The sequence below is a fragment of the Cygnus atratus genome, chromosome 1 (assembly GCF_013377495.2).
Source record: "Cygnus atratus isolate AKBS03 ecotype Queensland, Australia chromosome 1, CAtr_DNAZoo_HiC_assembly, whole genome shotgun sequence".
In the NCBI taxonomy this organism is placed as follows: Eukaryota; Metazoa; Chordata; class Aves; order Anseriformes; family Anatidae; genus Cygnus; species Cygnus atratus.
Window position 1 is genome coordinate 57,624,047 of NC_066362.1, and position 25,179 is coordinate 57,649,225.

General features: G+C 42.1%; 2 protein-coding genes across 2 annotated transcripts in view; both read right to left on the reverse strand.

The window, feature by feature from the left end:
- Positions 1-6,077, reverse strand: part of RIC8B (RIC8 guanine nucleotide exchange factor B) — a 36,139-nt gene extending 30,062 nt beyond the window's left edge. The window contains exons 1-2 of the mRNA XM_035562628.2: positions 5,932-6,077; positions 3,498-3,545 (exon numbers count right to left, since the gene is read on the reverse strand). Coding sequence (XP_035418521.2) covers positions 3,498-3,545; positions 5,932-6,054 — 171 coding nt within the window. The 5' untranslated portion in view covers positions 6,055-6,077. The remainder of the gene's footprint in view (positions 1-3,497; positions 3,546-5,931) is intronic.
- A 6,349-nt stretch (positions 6,078-12,426) lies between these two features.
- RFX4 (regulatory factor X4) overlaps positions 12,427-25,179 on the reverse strand; it is a 92,323-nt gene continuing 79,570 nt past the window's right edge. The window contains exon 18 of the mRNA XM_035559166.1: positions 12,427-12,699. Coding sequence (XP_035415059.1) covers positions 12,427-12,699 — 273 coding nt within the window. The remainder of the gene's footprint in view (positions 12,700-25,179) is intronic.

Below are 25,179 nucleotides of genomic sequence, written 5' to 3' on the forward strand. Positions count from 1 at the left end.
ACCGGAGTAGATCTTAGAGTAAGTAACACAAGGGGTGCCAACTGGTTTATACCCACAGCACCCACCGTATAAGCCTACACTGACACATACATCTTTAAATAAAACACAACCAGGACAAGTTACAGCTCCTATTAGTACATCACTGGATGATAAAAAAACACAAGCTTGCAGTGTCCTGTGGCCATCATAATTCGTGGCAGACAGACTTACCCATTGAGGCTGACAGCCTTGCCTCATTCTGCCTTCTGAAAGGGACATCCTACGTTCCTCCAGGAGTTCAGTATCACAAACTCTCTGACAATTTGGTCAGTTTACAGCCTAGAGCATCAGATTTGATAGCCACGTTATGACAGCACTGTCTAATACAACTCTTACTGCCTGACCTACCTGGCTTCTATAATCAAGCCTCAGTTTTGACCTTACTGTCTTCCGTATTTTACGGCATGTTACTTGCACGTGGGGTGTCCTTTCCCTAGCAGTACCCAACCGATAACAACATAAAGCTCAGTGACACCTACATTAAAACACAATTACACTACAGACACCACCCTGCAGTAAGTTTAAAATCATGGCTTAAGTTGTGTGGTGATGCAGAGGGAAAAAATAAAAAAAAAAACATGCACCCCAGCAGATCTTACCTGCACTGACCAGAAAGATTTACAACAAAATCTGTTAGGTTTGCTGGAATGAGTAACTAGAAGCACATTTACTCCTAGGCATGAACAAACCCAATGTGCAGGAAGAGACTGGAAAGGAGTATGTACTGCTAGTTATCAGGCTATATGGCAAGTTTCTGGTGGCACCAGAAACCAAAGACAAGATCCTGAAGTCCATCTGTATTCTCCCCCATACCTGAACTTCAAGGCTAGCACGACTTCATCAGACTGGGACCCCTCGTCTGAACTCCCTTCTTCTGCAATTGTTCTAAGCTCATAGCAGCAGAATTGCAAATACGATCAATTCCAGTGCATTTTGGTATAACTAAACAAAAATGGGACTCATTTATTAGTATGAGGCTACATCAAGAAGTCTTTGAGCAACTGCCATTAAATCTGGTGACAACTTCAGCAGTTTGCTCTTAGCAAGAACATGGTACCTTTCAATTTAAAGCATTTGTATTTTTTACTTTAACTGAAAGATGAAAGGAGAATGCTGAATGCTTTACAAACACTAATGACATTGAGCATATGCAATTAAGTAGTTGTATTAACAAAAAGCAGAACAAAACAACCCCAGCCCCCCAAATCCTGCCACCCAAACCACTCACTGTCTCTTGCCAATTTGGCTTCTGATCTCTATTCATTTCCTTCGTTCTCTAGTTAGCATCTTTCTCCAGCCTAGACACTTTCTCATTCTCAATCTAAAAACAGGTGGAATGGGTAAGGAGGAAAGAGGAGGAAGAAACACATTAAGAAAGCCAGATCAAGATCCCACCTGAGTTCTACAGATTATAAAGGACATATATAGTCTTGTCACCACATTGCTGACGGTCAGCCTCAAGTAAAGCCAAATGTTTAATAATTATCTGTAGGTCTCCTGAAGCTTTAGAACTCATTTTTCAGAGACACCTGTTCAGAGGTGCATTTTTCTTATCTACTTCTTGAAGAACCACAAGGGTAGATTCAAGAATAAAGAAGCCCCCAGCTTATGACCATCATGCATGTGCACCCAAAAGCTGCCTTTAACAAGGTGACTCTGGTCACGTATGATTAAGGTCTCTTCTATTAAGAATAATGTGAAAACACTTGGAAGAAAAAAATAGTTTTGTTTAGAACAGAAATGTTAAGTCTACTCATTTTCTTAAACACTCCTGGATGACCTTTGTTCAGCCTTAAGTTAAGGTCACAGACAGATCAACAACTTGCCCAAAAATGCATAAAGAATTTAACCAATTGAGTAATAATTCTACCAAGGATTTTCAGAATACTGAAAGCCAGAAACCCCAACCAACTACAGCAACAGGCTTAGAATACTGAGTAAAGCATTATTCAACTGTATACACGCCTCTAAAACATTCAGCTTACAAACACTTAGATATGCTGATAGTTTTGTCATACTGGCTATTGCTTAACTACAGCATTCAATATTGATTTAAGTCTCCAAATTCTATACTAAATTAAGGGTATTTCCCATAAAAATTGTTATAACTCTGCATTTAACACAGATGTAAAACTAAAGCAAGAACACTACATACACAAGTTAAAAAAAAAAAAGCTCAAAGTCTTTAACTGCAGCTCTGTAAAGTATAAAAAGCAAAGCAGAAAAAAGATGCTTTCAGGGAGCTTCCAGGTCTGTGAAACAAACCAATTTTGAAGATTATGGGGAAGACTTCCATGCAACATTTCTGGGTTTTGTTTTATTTTGATTTACAAGAGACAACAGCATTACATACCATAGTTTTACTTAACTTTCAGTATTACTTTTGTGCTGAACTGCACACAAGAGTGCAGTCTGGCTAGAAGGACTACAAGTCATTTGTGCAATGAAGAATTGTAATTTAGGATTACAGCTTGCATAACACCGATGGTTCTGTAAGTTCAAAGGACTGAGAGATTTATCAGCCCATTCATTTCTACCAGCAAAAGGACTTAAGACCTTAAAAATATTTAGATTTTGCACAAAATCATGGAGTGAATCAACGTGTGCCCAATTTGAGATGAGCTATCCTAACAGGAACGTTGCAACTCTGATTTCAAGCTTTATTTCAGAAACAGAGGAAGCGTGCAACCTCATTCATTAATGAACATTTTTCAAATAAATATGCAAATCAGCCCAAAATCTAATTAGAAAAAAAATAATCAAGGGTCTTGTCATTATATATTATGCCATAAAAAATAACATGAAGGAAAAAATATCAAGGTCACTCCAAGCTTTAAACGCAAGGCTGTGGACGAATCTCAAGAGACCTCTTTGGCCCTGACACACCTGCACAGCTCCATGCTATAACACAAAAAATTCCCACCTCTGGAACCTCACATGCATGGTATACATTTTGATCATTACAGCTTCCTTGGGTGTAACAGTCTTCTGTGGCTTTGTCTCCCTTACAGTTTCATAGCTTTCTTCTACGCTGACTCCTTCTTTATCTCTAACATAATTGAAGTATCTAATATAGAGAAAAGATACATCTGTGCTGTTACTACCTGCTGAGAAGAGAAAAAAATGAAAATGTTTTGCAAAGTTTTTATATCAGGTCCTGAAAAAAAAGTATCTTTATTTTACTTCCCCCAAACTTGTACCCTACAAAATTATTTACAGGCTTTTCTGTTACTATTTTTTATTTGAGACAGGTGTTTCTGCTGCAGTATTTATTTCTCTCTTTCAGCAAAAGCAGAGAGGGGGCTTATCACGTTTCTTACACTGAACAGAAATTAAAACTGAGTATTATAATCACTATTTGCATCATCTCACGAGGGCAGCTAACGTAAGGGACTACTTTTCCTTTGTTATACTTCAAAGTAGAGCATGTGGGGAGCTCAACAGCCTGTTTTCCTTACCTTTCTTTTATCTTCATCTGCTGGATCAAATCTGAAAATGGCCCGATTCTGTTAAAAAAAGAAAAAGTTTGCATTTGTTATGCGTGAACATTACCTGTTGAATTTGTAACACTTGCTAAACTATTATAAAAAATTAAGAGTTTGATTAAAAAAGCATAGCTAGTGAGACAATAACCATGTCATCTTGTGTCCTTCTCCCATTTACCCACCCCTGAGAGCTTCAGGAAGCGCCTCCAACGAACAATTTCACACTTTCCTCACTACTGGTGCAGAACAAGCCTTGATCTACGGACTGTGCTCGTTATGTGTGTTAACCCTCACACACGGCACTTTACAGGGTGAAAAGTGTTAGCCCTAGATTTACATTTTACAGATACCTTATTACTTCAACTCTTCCCCGAGCAAGTCTTGTTGGCAAGCTTTTGACTGTACTTTAATGTGTCCCAAACTGGAATTATCATACTATGATCTTGCCCAGGGAAAACAAGAAGCACAAATCAAATGAGCCTTACTACAAAAAGTACCGCTTTTTTTTTTTTTCTCCCTCCAGTTTTCCACATTGTGGTGTTTCCAAAACACACTATCAAGTCATTTGTTTCTATAGTACAGTTAAACACAAGACAGATGTGGTCTAGCAAAGAGTACTTGCTTCCCTTTAAGCACTTCAAATAGTAATTGAGCCCAGTTCTAGGTTTAGCATCCTGAAGTACGTTATTAGTGAAATATTACTCAAGTGACAAAGTTTATTCTGCCAGTCAATGAGCACAGCAGTAGTAGAAGAGTTATTTTAATGATATTTAACAGCTTTACAGCTAAATAACTAAACATGATGAACAGCTTCTAAGAAGTAATAAAATCTAAATTTCTTTTATTTCTAATAACAATTTTTGCTACACAGTGTAAGGGACTGAAAAACAAAGGCGACCCTCATAGCATATTAGTGGGCCCCTTAGGGTTCAAGACCTTGGTCAGCCACCCTACCATTGGAGTTCCCAACATCAGTCAGATCCTTAAGGACGGTAGGAAAATAATTCCTTTCATTTCTGTTACAGGGCTCCCGACGCCACTGCTGAACAACGCGAGTTCAGAAAGATGCCAGCCACGGGCAGGTGAACGTTAACCGCCCAGCAGTTAACCAGGAGTATGCTATCCTTGCTTTTGCATGGGAACATTTTTGGAAATACTAAAGAAACGTGGTGACAGTAAGTAGTTTAAATACTAAAGGAACAGAGGTTAGGACTAATCACTGCAAGCAGAACAGGTCTGCTCTTGCTCCTCTGTCCGATCAGTTTTTCCCATTATAGCTGTTCTATAGCCATCTGCACCTTAGAACTGCGCATCATCCAACGCTTCTTTTCAATTAAAGCACATTCAGTTTGTTACTTGGAAAGACTAAAAACCAAAAGGAACTGATGAGGACCTGGAACCTGCAGTACTCTGCCCAGACTTTGCTGGCCAACAGGGAACCCACCCGAGTCTGTAACACAGGACACAAAAAGATGCGGGAAGCATTAAGGCAAACTTCTGAACAAGAAGCACAGCAAGTGAAACGTCGTATTCAGACAGCATTACAAGACCGCTGTGCTGCTCCAAAAGAAGTATTTAGCTACACACGTAGCTCCAAACCTTAATTCAGAAGCTAGAAATGCCAGAACAGAAAGCACGCCGGCCCTCACTCTGTCCTCGAGAATTCAACTTAAGACTAAAAAACTCATCTGGGGAAGCTCCTGAGAAGGCATGGCATCCAGCGCAGCAAGCGTGAGAAGTGACACGGGTGTCACTTGACTGCACACATCTAACATGGGGTCATTGTCGAGCAGATCGGGGCGATGGGAGGTCCCTTCCCCACCGCCCTTCCCCGTGCCCTAGAAGCTGGTAAGGCGGAACAGGCGAGGCCGCTGAACTCCGGACCTCACAACCCTTCAGGGAGCGTCCTGCAGGTCTCCAGCCTCTACGTTTGTGTTTCCCACACACAAAGGCTGCCTCTGACAAGGCTGCTGCCCAGGCTTCCGCTGGAAGCTCACATCTGGGTGAAGAAGCGCTTGGCATCATTGGATTTAAGACGTATCGCACATAAGCCAGCCAGCTTCCAGCCACCCCTCAGAGACGTGGGGACCCCCCCCACACCAAACCCACGTCCCCTGACCTCTCCCCTCACCCCAGCGCCGGATACCCTCCGTTAGGAGCCTGAACATTTGTTCCAGCACCAGATTCCCCAATTCCAGCAGACACCTGGCTGTGCCTCAGCCGCATCCGAGGCCGCACCAGCCCCAGCCGTAGGGAACCCCCGGCCACCCCTGTTCCCGTGAGGGCTGCCCCCCGCGCAGCCCGCGCCCCACCGGTGCCCACAAGATGGAGCAGGGCGGGCACTGACGCCCCCCGCCCCACCCCGCCCCCCGCTCCCCACACGACGTTTGCTCTCCCAGCCCGTTACCTCCTCGTTGTACCGCGCCAGGGCCCGCTCCACCGCCTCGGCGGCCCCTTGGCCCTGCGCGGCCTCCAGCGCGGCGCCCAGCCCGGCTCCCAGCCCCGCGCCCCGCTCCTCGCCCCGCTCCATGCCGCCCGCAGCCGCCGCCCGGCCCCAGCCCCGGCCCCGGCCCCTGCCCCGCACGGCGCTGACGCAGCGCTCCCCTCGCAGCCCGCCCCGCCCGCCCGCTATTGGCTGGAAGGGGCGCCCCGCGGGGGGGTGGGGAAGGCAGGACTACGAGTCCCAGCGTGCCGAGCGGCGCGGCGCTGCGCGGCGCGGTGGGGTGTGAGGGGCTTTGCGCCGCGCGGGTTCATGGGTGGTGTAGTCCGCGCCGCGCTGCCGTGACGGCGCCTGGTGTGCAGGGCGGGCTGGAGGCCCGAGCCGCACCCGGTGCCCCAGTGACACAAAGGACACCCCGACATGACGCCTCCCCGTTAGGCTTGCCCTCGCCCTGCCCGCTTTTGTGCTATGAGCCGCTTTTGTGCTTACAATGTCTGCTGCAAAGCAAGCGACCTGCCCAGACAAGGCCCAGCCACCGCCCCACGGGCACGGCGTTCACCAGGAGCACCTCACGGTGCCCTCACTGCTCCCGCCATGGTGCCCAGGGGCAATAGGTCCCGTGTGTGATGGCTGCAACCTGGCCTCCCAACCTGTGCAAGGGTGGCAGGGCCACACCTACGCACCTGCCCCGCACAAAATGACACCCACCCTGCACAAAATGACACCTGCCCGGCACAAAATGACACCTGCCCCGCACAAAATGACACCTGCCCCACACAAAATGGTGCCTGCTGGCAGCCTGAGCTTGCAGCCCATCAGCGGGGCTGCCACGTCCATGGGCCACTGCAGGGCAAAGTTTCTGTATGGTGCCCAAAGTGAGGCTTTGTTGTAACATTTGGGAGCAAAACAAAACCCTTGTGGGCTGGAGGGTAAAGGCAATGAGGTTCATTGGCAATTGTGGTTCAGTACGTGTGCCCATGTACCGCAAGGCCTCCATGTTGCCCATGTGCTGGGTGCCATAGTGGGGCTGGGAATAGGTGCTGCAGGAGCAAATCATTCACAGAGAGATTTACTGAAGGGTTGTTTTTTCTTCTCAAGTCCAAGCTCCCAAAGTGGTGGTGGTACTTGAAAATTCACTATTTCTCTTTAGAGACACAAGCCCCTTCTGCGGGACAGTGCGCCTGTCTTCCCAAACCCACCCGCCTATCCTTTCACAGTGGGGTTAATATATTCTCTGGAGGGTTTTTACATGCGTATGAGGGAGCAAAAGGTGTGGGGAGATCCCGGTGCTTCACCATTGCTGTTTTGCCCTGGACATGGTGGGAGGGCAGGGTGAGCTGACACTGGCACACTGGGCAAAAGCCTGCAGTGTCAGGGCACACACTGGCTATCTCTACAGAGCTCTACAACACTGCAGGTTTAAGCTACAGTTAAGAAGGTAGGTAGTAGCTCCGTACTCAGCGTGTGCTATAGTCAAACTCCACTGTCAAGATAGCTGAAAGCAATATACTGAAGTTAACAAAAAGCCCACAATAATAAAACTTCAGAGGGAGCTGCGGTTGGTCTCTCCTTGAAGTATTTGTTCATTCAGCAGCAATTCAGGAGGTACTCAGTGGTTACGAAGAGCAAACCTTTCATGTCACAAATGATTGGCTCCATGGCTGAAAATACCACAGGGGCAGGGAGGTTTCATCTGCAGATGGATGGGTGACTCCATGAAGCAGAAGCAGTGCCTGTGGATGCCTGTCTGTGTTTAAGATGCAGACCTGAACTAGGAATTCAGACCTGAACTAGGAATGCAGACCTGAACTTACGAATTTTCTGGTTAGGGTTTCTTTCTGCAATGGGTCAACCTGACATGTGATAACAGATCAACAGAGTCTTGGACTACAAAGAGTAATGAAATCCAACCTGAAGTACATAACTGTTTCTTCTGAGTCAGGACCATGTGTCTACTAATGCAGCTTTTGAAAGAAACTCAGTAAAAATAATCCTTTGCTTATTTGATTTACAGTTGTATTAGAAACTATAAGCCTGTTTAGATTTACTTCACAGCACAGCAAAACATTCATTTTACTTATACGTGGTCAATTAAAATCTTTTTTATTTAAAAAAAAAAAACTAAAAAAATAAAGACTAGAAAACTGTTACTGCCTTTTAAAGGCACATTGTTATTCATCATCAGTGCGTTTTAGTTTCCACTTTAGGTAGCATATGAAGGATTAGGATTTCAATGAAAGAAGGGGACAGAATAAATTGCATCCTCTACCAAAGAACTGCCAGACCTTTTGAGATGGGTGCATACCATGAGCCCTTCCCATGTTAGTCAGCTTTATCTAAACTTTCCAAAGCAATGTCTGCCCCTGAATTTCATGGGTTTCAGGGTCAGTCACAACAGAATTGTGGGGCTGGGGAGGTCAGAGGCCATTTTTGTCAAAGGGTAGTGACCTTAGCAGCAAGAGGTAGCCTGACAAAAACAGGATTCATGCTAGTGAATGGAGTTCTCACTGCTCTTCCCCCGCTGAGTCTTTTTTCTACCTGGTAATGAAAAATCTTGAAGAATTGTAATGGATTTTTACATGCATACGTACAGATATGTTTCCGTGTGTATACACACATATATATAAATATAAAATACGTTCGTTATGCTATATGTTGCACGTTGCATGTTATATTTACTATATATAACATATATTATATATTATATGTTATGTTATATACTAGATGTTATATACGATATGTTATATACGATATATGTTGTTATATATGTTGTATGTTTTAGAACATGAAAAAATAAAATAATACATTAAAACATTAATGAAATGTTTATTTGTTGTGAGTAGAGAGAAAGCTAGTGAGAAAGAAAGAAAAAAAATGAAAAGAAAGAGCGGAAAGAAGAAAGCTGGAGAAAGAGAAAACATGATTATTTTGGCATGTGGTATCACAACATCTTCAGAAAGGTTTGTACAGTCACATATCTGCTCAATGTACACATAAATACATGGCTAGGCAAGAAACAGCAGTTTCAGTTACCATGGTCAAGGGAAAAGCTCAATGAATAGTCTCCAGGCTCTGACTCAGGAGGTTTGGCAATTTCTACTACAATGATTTAAGAGATTCCTGCCCTTAACCAACATTTCTGCTCAGAGGTTATCATCTTCTCTTGAGCCACTGCACTTCACAGCCTGCTATACACCCCTGTGACCCGAAAGCTGTGGCAGTTTATATTAATATGGTGGGCTTTGACCTGCAGTGGTTGAGGAGGAGGCCCGCTTTCCCTTGTAGCACTGCTGATGCAGATAGTGATGATGACCTCTGTAGAGCTGTGTTCAGCAATCTATATATTGATCCACATGAATGTCCAGTTTAAATTTCAAAGCCCTCATCAGGAAGTGGTTCAAAGTTAACTGGAAGTGCACTATCAGACTCCTGTGGCATCTACATAAATTTCTAATTTATTTATTTATTTTTTTAATCTAAAGAAAGACTGTGGGGGTTCTTTTGCAGAAGACTTTCAAAATCCAAGCTCTATCTGGCAGATGATGAAATTAACTGTTCTATGGCTCTTTTTATGAATATAGAGCTTTCAGGTGCTGCTGCTAGTCAAAATTCCTGTTCCCAGCACTTTTCACGTGGTGTTGCAGTTCTCATAATGCCTGTATTATTTCTGTTGCTGACATGCGTCCAGTATCCATCCACCTTCCTGAACAATTTTCCTGGGTTCTTCAAGTCAGGGTAAATGAGTTGTCCCCAAATACGTTGAAGGATATGGCACATTTGCATACTAACATATTCTCTCTTTCTTCTCTTTCAGTCAGCGCAGATTAGGCTTTATTTGGTTTAACAAGTTCTTGTAAAAAAAATAAAATAAAGGAAGTTCTTCTTGACTTTCCTTGACTGGTGCTGGGTTTCGCCTCCATCATGATCCTTCCAAAGACCCAGCTCTTGAGACTGTGGTCAGTTCTGCCCACAGATGTCTCACCAATACATCTGGTCCTTGGAGAGATGATGGCAGGTCGTGGTCAGCAGTCCATCAGGTAAATGGAGATTAATCAGTGTTCCAGCAATAGGAAATGAGTGAAGGGGCCACTGTGGGCTCTTGGCAGATGTGATGCAATACAGATATTTGGAATTCCTTGGGGGAAGTGAACATGGATTTTTCTATTGTAGTGACGCTGCCTTTTCCATATTCGTTTCTCACAGTCCTGATGAGGCAGATAAGTCTATGCTTCTTAATAATTAATTGGCCAGAATCAATGGCCAATTAATTAATTAAGATGCTTTAAGCATCTTCAATAACAAAATGCAAAGTAAGACTTTGGTCTCAAACACATTAAAACTCTAGCTTCTAAAGACAGGCCATTATAAACTTCCCCACATGACTTACCTTCTTCATGTGTGGACAGTTTTGCCTGAAGGTAACTTGAATAAAAATAAAATAAATAATTTAGCCTAAGCATCATCTCCCCTATCCTGCCATCACTTAATAAAAATGAAGAGTAATTGTATATTTTATAACAACAGCTGACATAAGTAAAATTTCAAAAGGTCTGCACACTAACCCAGGAAACAAGATTTTCATCAGGTACCTAAAGGTGGAGATAGGCTCCTGCTTTGTTTCTGAAAACCCCACCAGGACCTTGACTGAACGCTTAAGAGCCTGAACACTTTTTAAACCTGGTCTGGAACACCGTTCCTCCCTCAGTTCTTGCAGATTTCCAGTTCATTCCTATAGTTACTTTATGGCTCAAATGCTCACTAAGCCCAAACTAGTGAATTTACTCACCAGGTAAATATAGAAGGTCTGAGTATTTTGCCACTTGCTCACCTAAGGAAAAACAATTTTTCCATTTCCAGTATTCCAGTGGTGATACGTTTGTTACAAGGTACAGTAAAGAAAATAGTGTCTTACCTGCCTCCTTGAATACCATGGTTTGGATGAGCACCAGTAGCAGGACTTAAACCAAACAATATAAAGTCATCAGTCCAGATGTAGCCTTGAGCAGTTTGCAGCTGAAAGCATAGGTGTAGGACTACTCGTTTGCTGCCAGTTATATAGATTCTCAAGTCCTTTGTTGGATAAAAACATACATTGTCACATTTAGGATTTTTTTGAATGTTTACAGCTTGTGGAAGCTTCTGTATTTAAGTAAATTTAAATGGTATCTATTCAATTTCAAGAACTTTATTTGAATGTGAAATTCCCTCATATATCTTGCACAACTGTACAAATAACACTTATGTTCATCTTAGGCATAAACATTGTTATTGTCACACTGGGTGCTATCAAAGATTTTATTTACAAAACAATTACTAAAATGTCTGATGTCATATTTCCATTTATTTATTTCTTACCCATAGGGTAATAGGTCCACCATAGTTGCTTGGTGCATTTTATAATACAGAAGAAAAAGCTATGTTAATAAAATCTAACAAAAACTCACAAATAGCTACAAATCTGACAGAAAATGTCTAAGAAAAATTCTCTCCAAAATACAATACATTTTTCCACACATACACAGTACAGAATAAGTTCAAAGGCACAGCTTTGAATTTTGCTTTTGTAGAAGTGTATAGAATTATCACCACATGAAGGAATTGAGAGAACATTGTCATACCTGTCAATAGGTAATTAAAGGAATAATTGTGTTTGCATTGTCTTTTTTTTTTTTTTACATAATTGCTTCATATCATCATATTTAACATATGTGGCTCTGAATCCAAAATCTTCCCAGTCCCCAAGTCCCTTCTTAACCTTGTCATTACTGACCAGAGAAGTTAGATTTTTCCGGATTGTGCAAACTTAACACAAATACATATACAATAAGGACAATAGTCAAATTAAGGCAGTGTATAATTCAATGCTACATGTCTTTTCTTCTCTTTTGTAAAGATCAAACTTACTGGATCAACAGAAAGGTGCATCAATATACAAAGTTAGGTGTAAACTGAAATCTACACAACACGTCTTTTAAGGAGCCAGATGGAGGAACTGATACGAACAAGTGGATGACATGGCAGAATGTTTTTTAAGAAATGCATTAAAAGCTTAAAAGAACAGATGCCAGAGTTTTGCTGAGAGTGGACTTCCTGTCTTTAACACAAATTATAAATAGATTCCATTCCAGTACTTTTTTTGTAAGACTCATTAACATTTGTCAATAAGAGAGGGGGGAAAATGGCTCACTGACATTGACATCACACAGGGTTGGCCCACATGCCCAAATTAAAAAAGGCACAGATTGGCCTAAAAAGTTGTCTAGAATAGCACATCAATCTTTTTCAGCTACAGGAATGTTCAGTCATACTGGTCTGCAATCTGCCCACGTTATGAACTACATTTATCTGCCCAGGATCTTTTCCATCTTCCCCTCCCTTCAGGAACATCCATGTAAAGTCCCACATAACATCAAGTTTTTATAACTCTTTTAAGTATATGGGCTTAACTGATACCAGTCATTTTCATTTAGCCCAACCTGTGGTGGCTTCCCCATTGATGTAGGCAAAGCCGGGAAAGTGTTGCATGTGCTCATATTCAGAATTTCTGCGCGTAGTCAAGGGGGTGTACATGTCACTAGAATTTCCGTATCTCGTGGAGTGCATGGATGGGCTCGTGTAGCAGGAGTTCGCGGCCGGCACCTCTGGCCAGCGAGGAGTCACTGGTGTGGGATGCAGCCTCGGAGTACTGCTCATCAAACAGGGCTCCATCCTTGATGTTGGGCTGTTGAAAGGGTACTACAATAAAAGAGAAAAACAAATTAAGGAATTATGTACCATATACTGAATTGTAAAGTAAGGGCTGGTGGTATCACATTTCCTTGTTTCATATAAACAAAATCAGATGAGCGAACAGCCTTCCAAACCCTAGGTAACGTATTGAAGGTGGAGTATCAGATAACCAGTGCCTGCAGTCTAATCAACGTGTCAGGGGGAGTCCTGTAAAGAAGTCATGACATTTAAATATCAAATGAACTTATCGAAGAGCTAGCTACTGGCAGGTATATCTGGCAGCAGAAAAATAAATTGAATTTGTTTAATCTTTTTCTCACAGCTTTTACTGGGAATCTTGCTATTCAGTAAAAAACAGAGCATAAAATATTCCAACTCCTGCTCACTCAGCTAGGTTTTGAGGGAGGAGAGCAAAAGGATCTTTATTACTGGAAAGGTGCCTTCCCTTTTAAATGTTCACAAGCCATCCTGCCAGTTTCTGCAGAAAAATTCTATGGTCTGGCCTCAGAGTGGGCAGCTAATTGGAGAACTTATAAGAAGAGTCAGGCAGAAGAAGAATCTCTCTATTCCCCAGCTGTTCGCAGTGACAGTTGGAAACTAGACACCAAGTAAGTTTGACAACGGCCTCCCACTAAGGAGAAGATGTGCTGAGGATAGGCAGAAAAACAGAGAACAGCATTTGTCCCATTGTAGCCACAAGCTGCCCAGCCACAGGAAGTAAACTGTGCTTATGAGTATTTGCTTACCATGTATTTATTTATTTGTCGCCTGTCTTGCAGGAATAGATCATCTGTGTGTTCTGCTTAAGAAACAGCTTTCCTTGTTTTGCCCTCATATCACCCATCTGCATCTCAGATGGTGAGGATCCCTATTCCCCTTGACCTGCTGTGTATCTTCACATCTACATTTTATACCTTTTTGGCAAGATGGTTTCTAGCCACCACAGATGGTCACGGTGAGCATGGCAGAACTGGGGTAAATGGATCCATACACACAGGGGTGTACCTTTTATAAGAAAAATGCCATAATTTTAAATTTCATTATCTTGGGTTGTTTGCAACTGTGATACTTCCTTAACTAGAAGCTGCCTCCAGAGTAGGATGGCCACCTCTCCTGGATCTGCCCCTTACAAACCTTGCAAGCTGCATGCCAGAACTTTGTTCAGCTGAGGATGGTAAAAACCCTGCCCCATATTTTGGGGGGAGCATGGAGAGAAGAGCTGCTGTAGTTGTAGTTGTTCACAGGAGGGAGATGGTGGTGATTCCCAAGGGGCCTCATTACATTACTCCACTGCCGGATGGGGTGGCATTAATGGGTTGCATAAGCGGGTCCCCAAGGCAATTACTGCAATGTCTCCATGAGGAGTTTCTGCTGACACCCTTCAGACCACAACCAGGAAGGCAGCCCTGCCTTGGAAAACGTTTTTGAACAGTTCACAAGCCTCAGGCAGCTCAAAAGCCACATGCTGGCCACTCCTAATTAGAGAGGAGAAAGAGAAGACTATTTTTGACCAGTACATTGTAGTTAGTGATTTAGCATATTCCACCATGTCCTGCGGAGACAGGCCAGTTAGCAGATGAGAGGGAAGAGATCAAAGTTGTACCGTGCATTATTTAGCATATACTCCTCATCTGCACTGAGACTGTGGATTTACCTATGCAATCAGCTGCTGAAGAAGGCTGGTAAATGGCAGCACCATACCAAAATGTCAGCACTACAGCGGGGACTGCTAACCCAGCTATCAGAATTAGGTGTGTTGGCAATGCTGGACACATGTCTGTACAAAAACATCGAAGTTCCACCCAGTGAACTTCCAACCTCTCAGCCCAGTGAGAGGCTTTTCAGTAGGAAAACTCTGCAGAGCTTAGGCACCGACCACGGAAAGGTTTATGTTCCCTTCTAGAAGAATCAGTTATCAGACTAGTTGGCTTTCCAGAAGCTTTTGCTGAAGATAAGAGCTATTGGTACCCAGCAACCACAAAACTCGAACTTTGAGGTTTTATATGAGGTGATCTGAATTTAGGATCATGGTTTTCTCCATTAACTCATTAATTAAGGACAGGGCACCCTGTCAAGAAACAACCAACTTGCAAGTATTCTAAGCAAACATAAGAGGTTCCAGAAAAAGTTGAGTATTTTTCATATTTTAACTTCCAGAAGACTAGTTAATAGAATGCAGCTTTCCTGGTGTGCACAGGCAATACACTGAAGACATTTTCAGTCTCATGCCTGCTGGCTGTCTTCACCTGAACATCTTGGAGAACAAAACTCCTGCCCTAATGGATTCAGAAAAAAAGTTGTCATGTGCTTTGCTATAGCTTCAGAGTGGAATTAATCTCACCTAACTTTAGTTGTCAAAAAGTCAGGCATCTAATAAAAGAGAATTATCTGTGCTCTTTCTACAGCCATGAGAAGAATTAATCAAACCTCAAATTATCAAACCTAAGTATTTAGGACAGAAGATGAGTGATCCTCAGAAGGTGGCTCTTTCCTTCATACTGCTGCCCATTGGTTAAGTTTACTCAGGTTAAATGAAGGTCCCTTTTCCATAGTTGTCAAATCTATGGCTGATCTCAGATGTTGCAGAAATGTTCCACTGTGTACAAAATGTTTTGAGATGGTAGGACCCAGGACCAGAATGTATCATTGGGGAAAAAAAAACACAAAAAACAAACACATCACACAAACAATGCATTTTAAACTGACCCTTTTCTGTATGTCATCTGTGGAGCTGCAAGATGCGGACCAAGCTCGAAACATACTGCTTTGACTTTAGTAGTGTTTTACTTGATAACAATTATCATGGCAGTTATCTTTGCCTTTACTACCCATTGATCTATACCTTAAATCACTGTAGATTCCTGTATTAATATACTTAGAAATACATTAATCTAGACTTTTGCTATAAAATACCAATGATTCTCTCGTCTCTTTCCAATGCAGTATTTGATCTGCTCTGTTGTTAAGCATAACAGAATGTTTCGCTATCCTGACCTGGTGCAATTTTCCCTTGAGGTCGTGACTTAGAACAGGGCAATTCCTTGCCTTCATATATCTTACACATGGCAAGAGAAAGCCCGAGCTTCAGCCATGATAATTTGCTACATTATAATTTGCAGACTGCAAAAATTTCATATATGAGCAAAAGAAACAAAATGAACTTGGGGGATATTGTGCTGGATCTCCTGGTTGTGCATGGCATTATGTGGAAAAGCCACATAATGTCTTCTAGGCAGGTTGGCTGCACAAAAACAGTGCCATTTTGGGATTGAAACCTTGGCTCCCAAAATGAACTTCAGGATGCACTGAAAGGAAAGATAATCCCCCTCCTATTTGCAGTCAGGAGGCCACGCTAAGGCTTCTAAGAAGGCAGAGCTAATGGCTATGCATAAGGGGACACGATACAGTGTGCTGCTTTTCCCCCGCATCAAGTGCACCCGATGCAGCTGTGTTTATGAATGTGTCATGAATGTAAAAAGAGTAATTGCTTGAAAATAACATGGACTCTAAATATCTAGTATTTTACAATAAATTCTGTTATGACTGAATGCAAGATGGAAAGTTTTGTAATGGTAGGTCAGCTAATCGCAAATGAGTCAGTGACTTCTTTTTCCCTACAGTGAAGAGACTATTGAAAGACAATATTTTTAAAGTACTCATTGGCCCCTGCCTGACTATTAACTCACCCAATGAAGCATCTATTCAGCCTTGTTGGAGTGTCCAAAGCATCGCCATCTGGGCGGATGCCTGCCCATGCTGCCTGAATCACCTTTCACACTCTACATCCGGTTTAATGAAGAGTGCTTAAGCATGCTGAACTCAAAACACTGGGGCCTAGTGATCTTTGCCAGATATAAAAGCGACATTTGTTGGAGGGCTCTTGACAGGAAATTACCATTTTCTGGGTTAACTCACACTTGTTGCTACTGCTGCCGTTAGACCTAGACAAGAAGCTCTTTAAGTCTGGGAGACTTTAAGCAGATTATTGTTAAACCCCAAAAATGTAAAATTAATTCAATTTCTTTTATTATTATTTTAGAAAATACTACGTTAAATATGCCCTACCAAGAAGTGAAGATTGAATTCCTGCAGTGTGAGGATGGCAAATAATCTCCTTATTCTTACCCTCAGCTCCCTGACTGATTATGCAGGGAGGTGAAAGGTGTCTCTGTCCAAAGAGCTAAATATTTTCCTTATGAATGTGCCTCTGACTTTACAGTGCATTAGCTCACACTGCTGCAGAATGCTGTGAGTTACTATTTGGTGTTAGCCACTACTCTAAGATTTACAAATAACTCACACCAGAAATTAGAGCAATTGTGAAGAACTGGCTATAAAGTAACTATAAAAATATGCTCAAAATCTCAAATAGTGTCAAAATTGGAACTATTGATTGATTTCATCTTTATAACCCTTTATTTGAACCTTTTCTGCACATAATGAAGCTTATTAAGTCTAATTAAATAGATTGGGTGAAATTTTCAAGTCACTCTAAGTGACCTTGGTACTTTGGGAGTGGCATTTGGAGCCTTATGAAAATCCTATTTGTAATTATTTAAAAAGAAGACATCTGTTTCCTGTTGCATTCAATACACAATTACTTGAACTACATTTTAATAACTCAAGTTTGTTATGAAGCCATACAGTTAGGAACAATAATTCCTGTTGCATGGGTGGGATTTGGACGGATTTTTTTTCTTTCTGTCATTACTAGCTGTTAGATGACAGAATGGTTATTGGGAAGAGTGTATTATTCTTACTGCATTGGTATAGTCATAAGCTTATACTGTGTATGGTCTCGGTGGACAAGAACTTTTCCCCTTCATTCCTTCTCTTATCTATGGAGTAGGTGGGACAGAACAACATGAATGGGTGCTAAAGCACTGGTTCTGATTGGGAGATTTCTTCAGCTACTCCACTGGAAGGGAAAGAAGTTAATGCTTACTTCCAGAACTGCCCCTCATGTAAATCCTGCTGTAGAGGCTTATGGAGGTGAAGACGTGGTTGGGTAGAACTGTGGCATGCAACACTGCCCAGAAAAAACAAGTAGTGCTGCAACTCATAGGGCACTTCAAGGAAGCTGGGTGAGACCACTGTGGTCCTCAGAGCAGTTTAGGATAGGCAGTGTACAAACACTGCTGAAAGCTCCTTAAACTATGGCCCCGATGCTGTGCCTCTGAGAGGTGCAGACCCAACCTACCGCTTGACAGCAGGTTGTACTACTGCAACATTTTTCAGACTGTTTTGTACAGATCATTTAAGTAAACTATGGATTGCAGAAGGTTCATGGTTGTTTCTCAGTGAGGGGGATGCAAGAGAAGGTTAGGCTCTTTTTCTGAGGAAAAGAATCTTATGAGGTAGCCCTGTGAATTTTTCCTATTTCTGTCTGGCAACTTTAGAAACAGTCAATTTCAGCTAAATTTGATAGTTCTTTCAGGGGAGGAAGGAAGTTGCAGGGAGTATGAAATACAACAGGGATTAGTTTCTGGAAACTGCTTCCACTGTTTGTATTGCCCAGTAATTAAAGGGACTGAATCAGGCTTTGAGTTGTATTGTGGCTGACACAGATATACATATGTCATAAAATAAAACCTCTGACCCAGAGTGCTTATAATTTTAGGGTTAAGCTCTCACCCTAAGGACATATAAAACATGCACAGCCTGCACAATGGTGCATCTAGATTACTGTTCTCCCAGGAAACAGTAGGAGACATCACCCAGGGAGAGCACACCAGCTTGGCCATGCTCTTCTCAATTCCAGCATCACAGTTGCATGATTATGGATATGCATCCCTAATCTCTGTTGCCCGTTAACTTGTATAATCATTTTTTGATCTTCATTATATTGTCTGTCTCTACACCCTGCTCTAGCAGCAGAATCCAGAAGTTCACTATCCACCATGTTAAAATATACATACTTTTTCTGTTGTATACCCATCTCCGCTAATTTCAGTGAGTGCTGGTGGCTTCAATACTGTAGTGCACCTGCAGTTTGCCTCCCAGACCAGCCCTGTTCTGGAGATTCATGCCTGCTGCAACCCTGTAACTGGCTCAGATCGATATCTTTTCCTTCCCAAACACATGCAAAAGCACGTATCATCCCCAGGGGAAGTTGTTTCTCTCTTCATTTTGCTACCATGATGAACTATGAAATCACCTTTTGCTCAGCCACGTACACAGGGGAAAATGGCAAAAGAGAGGCATGCCTTTAAGAGAAGAGAGAAATGAGACATGACTGGAAGGGTAAGTCAAGTGGCTTCTCTGAAATTAAACCTCCAGGGGTGAGAATTCAAATGTCGTTATTAACCATCTCAGCGTGCTACCTCATAGACCAGTGTCACTTTGGCTGTGCAGTTTTCTTTTGCATCACTTTATCCTTACTTTTCTTGCATTGAAACATTCACAGAGAAGAGCTTAGTTTTTGTTTCTTTCTTACCAGCCAAGTACGTGAGACTTTTTAAAAATAAAAAATAAAAAAAATATTATTTTAATTGTCCGTAAATCTCTTTGTTTCTTGTCTAGGAGAATTTTAGCAGCATATAGGTCAATTCAGTGGTACTGCACAGAGGGGGGAGCCTCTCATAAAAATGTATCGTCTCACATCGTATCTCATAAAATACTCTCCATGCAGAGACAGGAATCTGTAATAAATTAACTTTTTATTACAGAATCATAGAATGGTTGAGGTCAGAATGGACTTCTGGGGGCCACCTGGTCCAACCCCCCTGCTCAAGCAGGATCACCCAAAGCTGGTTGCCCAGGACCACGTCCAGGTGGCTTTTGAAGATCTCCAAGGAGGAAGACTCCACAGCCTCTCTGGGCAACCTGGGCCAGCGCTCAGTCACCTGCACAGTAATTCTTTAGCAGGAAGCACAGTGTTTCCTGATGTTTAGATACAACCTCCGGTGTTCCAGTTTGCACCCATTGCCTCTTGTCCCGGCACTGAGCACCACCTAGAAGAGCCTGGCTCCATCCTCTCTGCACCCTCCCTTCAAGTATTTGCACACATGAATGAGACCCCCTGAGCCTCCTCTTCTCCAGGCTGACCAGTCCAAGCTCTCTGCGCCTGTCCTCACAGCAGAGGTGCTCCTGTCCCTTGATCATCTTCCTGGCCCTGCGTTGGGCTCTTTCTAATATGTCCATGTCTCTCTTGTACTGGGGGGCTGGACCCAGCACTCCAGGTGCAGCCTCACTGATGCTGACGAGAGGGGAAGAATCACTACACTTGACCTGCTGGTGATACCTTGCCTAATGCAGCCAAGAATACCATTAGCCTTCTTAGTGGCAAGGGGACATTGCTGATTCATGTTCAACTTGGTGCCCACCACATCCTTTTCTGCAAAGCTGCTTTCCAGACAGGTAACCCCCACCATGTACTGGTGCCTGGGGTTGTTCCTCTCAACCTTATGCTTTATGCCTTGTTATAAACCCACTCTGACAAAACAACACAGCAGCACAAAGCACTTGATACAAATGTGCTACTCCGAGTCCCAGAAGTTGTTTAGCACCTCTTGAGAACAGAGTGCCAGCTCGGGAACAGCTGACATTGGCTATGCTCCTGAGTGCAACAGGAGATGGCTTTTGAAAACAGAAAACAAGTGCTTGACTTCAAGGTGGGGACTGCATCTCAAACAACTTAAAGGAAACACTGCTATGCCATTTCTGTGGCTCCCTGTTAAGTACCTCCATCTGAGATACTCCATTTGGAGGCGGTTACTCCATCTTGGCAAAGGAAGAAAAAGTAAAAGGCTAAGAAGGGCCTGTGTGCAGTATGGGATCTAGGAGTGCTTCCCAGATCCATATGGCTGATGGTGTGGCTTCCTGGCTGAGTCCCTCCTACTTTCTCTGAGATCACATTTGCACAGAAAGGCTGGAGAGGAGCTGCAAGTTGAGAGAACAGGACATCCATGTGCCCCTCAGAGTACACCTGCCCTGCAGTGCACATGCAGTCCTTAGATAATTGCTGAGTGTAGAGCATCTGTCATGAGAGAGTCTATGCAGATGATAACCCTTAAGTCTGGTAAAGAAATGGAGGAAGGAGGTGGGAGGAATAGGAGAGATCTACAATGTCTTGAATGGTGAGAGTAAACAAATAGGTAATGAGTACTCCCTATTCCTCATCACCCTCCTCCCCTAAAATAGGCCATCCGATGTAATTATGAGATAGCAGGTTTAAAATCAACAAGAGAATACATGCTTCAAGCAAACCATTCTTAAGGAGTACAAAAAAGCTTAAAGAGAGTAATGGAGAATGAATTGCTAGAAAATACAACAGCCCAGCTGCTGCTTCCTACTCAGGACATCCCTAGGTCAGCTCTTACCAAGCACAGTGTGGCTATGCTGGTGAAAGGACCGTGCTCTACCTACCCTATTATTAATACTTTTCCTCCACACATTCACTTCTGGCCATTGCTGGAGATAGAACCTGGATAAATGGACCTACAATATGATACTCTGTAGCCATGCATTATACTTCTTACATATACCATATGCTTGCTGTATATTGCACTGCATGAACAGCGATGCACATTTGTATGACATGCATCTTTATGTGTTACCAGATACATTAAAATATCAAAACATATGCCGCTGCAGATTTCTCTAACTACTCTTCCTACTAAGACTGTTACCCTTGTGATTTACACAGAAAAATGACTGCAGCATGAATTACTTTGTGTCTAAGGAAGAGGTGGAATGCTATTAATTGAAACATTTATGGATAGCCTGAAAGAGGATCAAGACCTGTTCAGCCAGGGTGAAATCTGCAGACAAAAGCTGTGATCAAAAGCCAGCCAAATGCAGATTGTGCAGGCAGATTAGATGGTGACAATGTGAAGGGGTTACCTTTGAAGGATGTACCTCTCTGCTACACTTGACATAAGTTGCTAGGAACACTCAGAAGTTTTTAGACAGAATTGTTGTCTATTTTCTGCCCTGGCATCTGGTGCACCTAAAACTAGAGTCAGAAAACTTACAAAACTGATTTTCAGTCAGTATGGATCTGTTTCTGTAAATGCATTACACACCCTCCTAAATGATGATAGAATTAGCCTTATATGATTGTATATACTTCAGCACTGTTGGTTAGAGAACTAGGTAGTACCAAATCAAGCTGTAGATAATTTTTTTTTTTTATTTGTGTGCCAGGCTCTTGGCCAGTAAGCCAAGTCAAGAAATGAGCAATCAAGCCCGGAGTTACAAGGAAGCAACTGTTCTGAGAAATATTCACAGATGCTGATGAAAGAAAAAAAAAAATTCGGATTAAGACCAAGGTTTGAACAGACTGTCCCTGTCAACAAAAAAGACTCTTAGCCATCAGTGGGAATTAGTCAGCCTGTATCACCAGAAGGAGACTGTTTTAGGCTCCTGCTGGGTTAGTAGCTGCAGAAATTACTTCATCAGAACATTTACTCTGCTATAAAGATTTTTACAACTCATCTCCTCCACTGTTTTGCCTTCTTGTCCACCTGAAAGTCATTGATCTTTCTGAAACTATGGGCTACTTATCAAAATCTCCATTTAGCCAAAAGTAACAAGACACATCACATTGCTCTGTGAGCCAACCTAAGCTCCATGACTTTCTCAGAGGTGAGAGATAATAACATCCTCATGGGCTCTCAATAGTCAATTATGGGACAGGGTGTGAGGGATCATGATGCCCGCCACTGTTTCACTTCCTCTAAGACTAAGGGATCCAAATTATCCAGGAGCCTCTCCCTAACACGGACCTGCTACTAGTCAGGTGAGATAGGCTTGTCTTGGGACTCCTGCCTGCACTCTTCAAGAGCTGGATGTAATATAAGAGCTACAGCTGTGTGACTTCTTCACCAGCACAGCCCCACTGTAAGGATTTCAATGATAAAACTACAGCAGGCACCGAAAATTAACACAATGTAATTATCATATGTCTGTGTGTGAAGTTGGGATCAACATTCTACCTATTGGCAAATACAATTTAAAAGATTTCTCATTCCCTTCTTTCCCAGCTGTTCAGTCCTCCCCACTTCCACTAAATAAAGTTATTCTCTCCATCCCCTCTGCACTAATTCCACTTTTTTTTTTTTTTTTTGATTGATGGTCTGTAAATCGTATCTGTGAAAGGACCCATCTTAAAGCTGTACCAAAGAAACAAACAAAAAATCAAACACAACTCTTTTTCTTTAGGAATATTGCTCTGGGCTGGAAAATAGCCCTAAAATAACTGACCTGATAAAACCCGGAATATGATGCTCTCTTGCACAGAAAGAGGTTGGACTGACATGGTGTTCTTTCAGACCAAAATAGTAATTTATAGCTGCAGACTAAAAGCCACCTCTATTACATCCTGTCTGTTTCAACTCAGGCCCCTTTCTGGGACAAGGGCTCCCTCTGATTCCGTGTTTGTAGAGGAGAACTTACCCCCCACACAGATTTTTTTTTCTTTGAGTTAATCCCCAGACACTATCCTAAAGAGCTAAAGCTGATCCAGAGTTCTATATTTGTACTGAATGTAGTTTACAACAAAGAATTCTTTTGAAGAGAGATGGTCAATGCCTCCGCTTCTCGACTGATTACATTACCACAGCAATACATTGCATCTCCTCTGGTTTCAGTACAGCGGCAGCTGTTTATATATTCATTGCAAATTTGGCTCCCTGTATTTTGATTTCGCAACGTCATGAATCCTACCGCAATCCCTTACACCATATTCCACTTAGAAAGTCCAGTAGAAAAAATGTAGTTCCCTAACATCCTGTTAAGCTTTGCAGGCAACAGTACATTATGTACTTCTGTTGGTTAAAAATAGATAAGAAAGCATTTTTCATCAGGGCAAGCACTTTACAGAAACTTGTTTAGTTTTAAAAACAATGTCAGCAAGTTCCAGATTAGAATCATTTAAGATTTTTCTTAAAGTAGTGTTTCAGTTTCTAGCTCCTTTCAATACGGAAAAATCACATTGATATGCGTTTGTTAGCTGCGTTTTGCCATGAGATTACATCTCAGTTTACAAGCAGCATGAGAAAAAACATGCTAAATACAGATTGAAATAATTTTGCTCTTATATGTCATCATTAAAGCATAGCTATTTTTCATGTGTATCCAGGGCAGCTCACAGGCTATCAAGAGAGGAAAAAGTTATCTGACATCTGCACTTGTAGAGACAGCCTATTACAGAAGGAAAAACATTTTCGTGATTTTAATGTATGTTACTATTTCTATATGGCGTATTAACCAGGACATGAGTAAGCTACAAACGTATTATCTCACTTTGTTTTATTCATTTCTTGCTTAACTTGTGCTGTCTATGTCAATGTGGCAGACAGGATATAAAAGAAACTCCATCTATGGTTAATGATAACATTTCTAAACAGTAAAAGCCTGATTCTCCAGATTCATGGCCTTAGAGGTCATTTCAGAACTCATGGATTTTCTCTGGTAAAGAATAAGGGAGTAAAGAAAATTGATGAGCCAATACTAAGTCAAAAATGGATGCATCCTGGAAAAACAAACAAACAAACAAACAAACAAAAACCGCAAACTTGAGATAACAGGGTATGTCCTGTAGTGAAAAAACAGTATATACAAACCTACCATAGGACACTGTACTTAAACATATACTCATTGTTCCTATTGAAGATACAGCAGCTGCAACAACTAGTTAAATCCTCACATCTCATGTATTCTTTTTGATGGACCAGGTGCCACACAAATGGATGAGATGTTGTAGACTTAAATTTTCCATAAGCTAGAGAGCCATTACTAAACTGGTCCAAATGAACACATTTGAAGATTGTCCTATACAAATGCAGTATAGGACAATCTTCCAGCTGATGGCAAAAAGCTTTAAGAGGCCTAAAGAAAGAATAACTTCTTTGAGATCGCCTGGTAAACTGATGCCAAAGACCAGACTGAGGTGCAGGTTTCATGTGTTCTAGTCCAAAGCACTATCAAATTCATATCTTTGCATCTGGTATGAAACTGTTTCAGTCCAGTGACTAAAGTCAAGCATGGTGGTTCCTAATATACTTGCATACATTTCCAGTAGATAAAGCATAAGAGGCACCATGTTGTGGAATACCCCAATGTCATTACCTCCTGCCTGTATCTGTCCCTTGCAAATCTTCCAGCAGAGGCCCCAGAGCCCTCTACGCTGGGGAAGCACCAGCTGTGCGATGTGCTCAAGCCCTCCTAGAGTGGCACTATTTTTGAACTGTTGCCAAATTCCATCATTGTTCTTAATCTGTGCTTTTTCCTACTGGCTTGGTTTTGTGAACTGAAATAGTCCTGAAATAGTTACTGACATTACTCCTTACCATATGGTAGGACTCTATAGCATACATTCTAAACAGTGAAATGGGGTCCCAGAGTTATTCAAACTACATGCAGAACTCACATTTTTGGCAAATTCCTAACCATACGTATTCTCAAAAGCAGGGGCACCAGAATTCCCTGTGGTTCCTACATCTTCTTTCAACATAATAAAACACTTTTATTGGTGTTTATTGG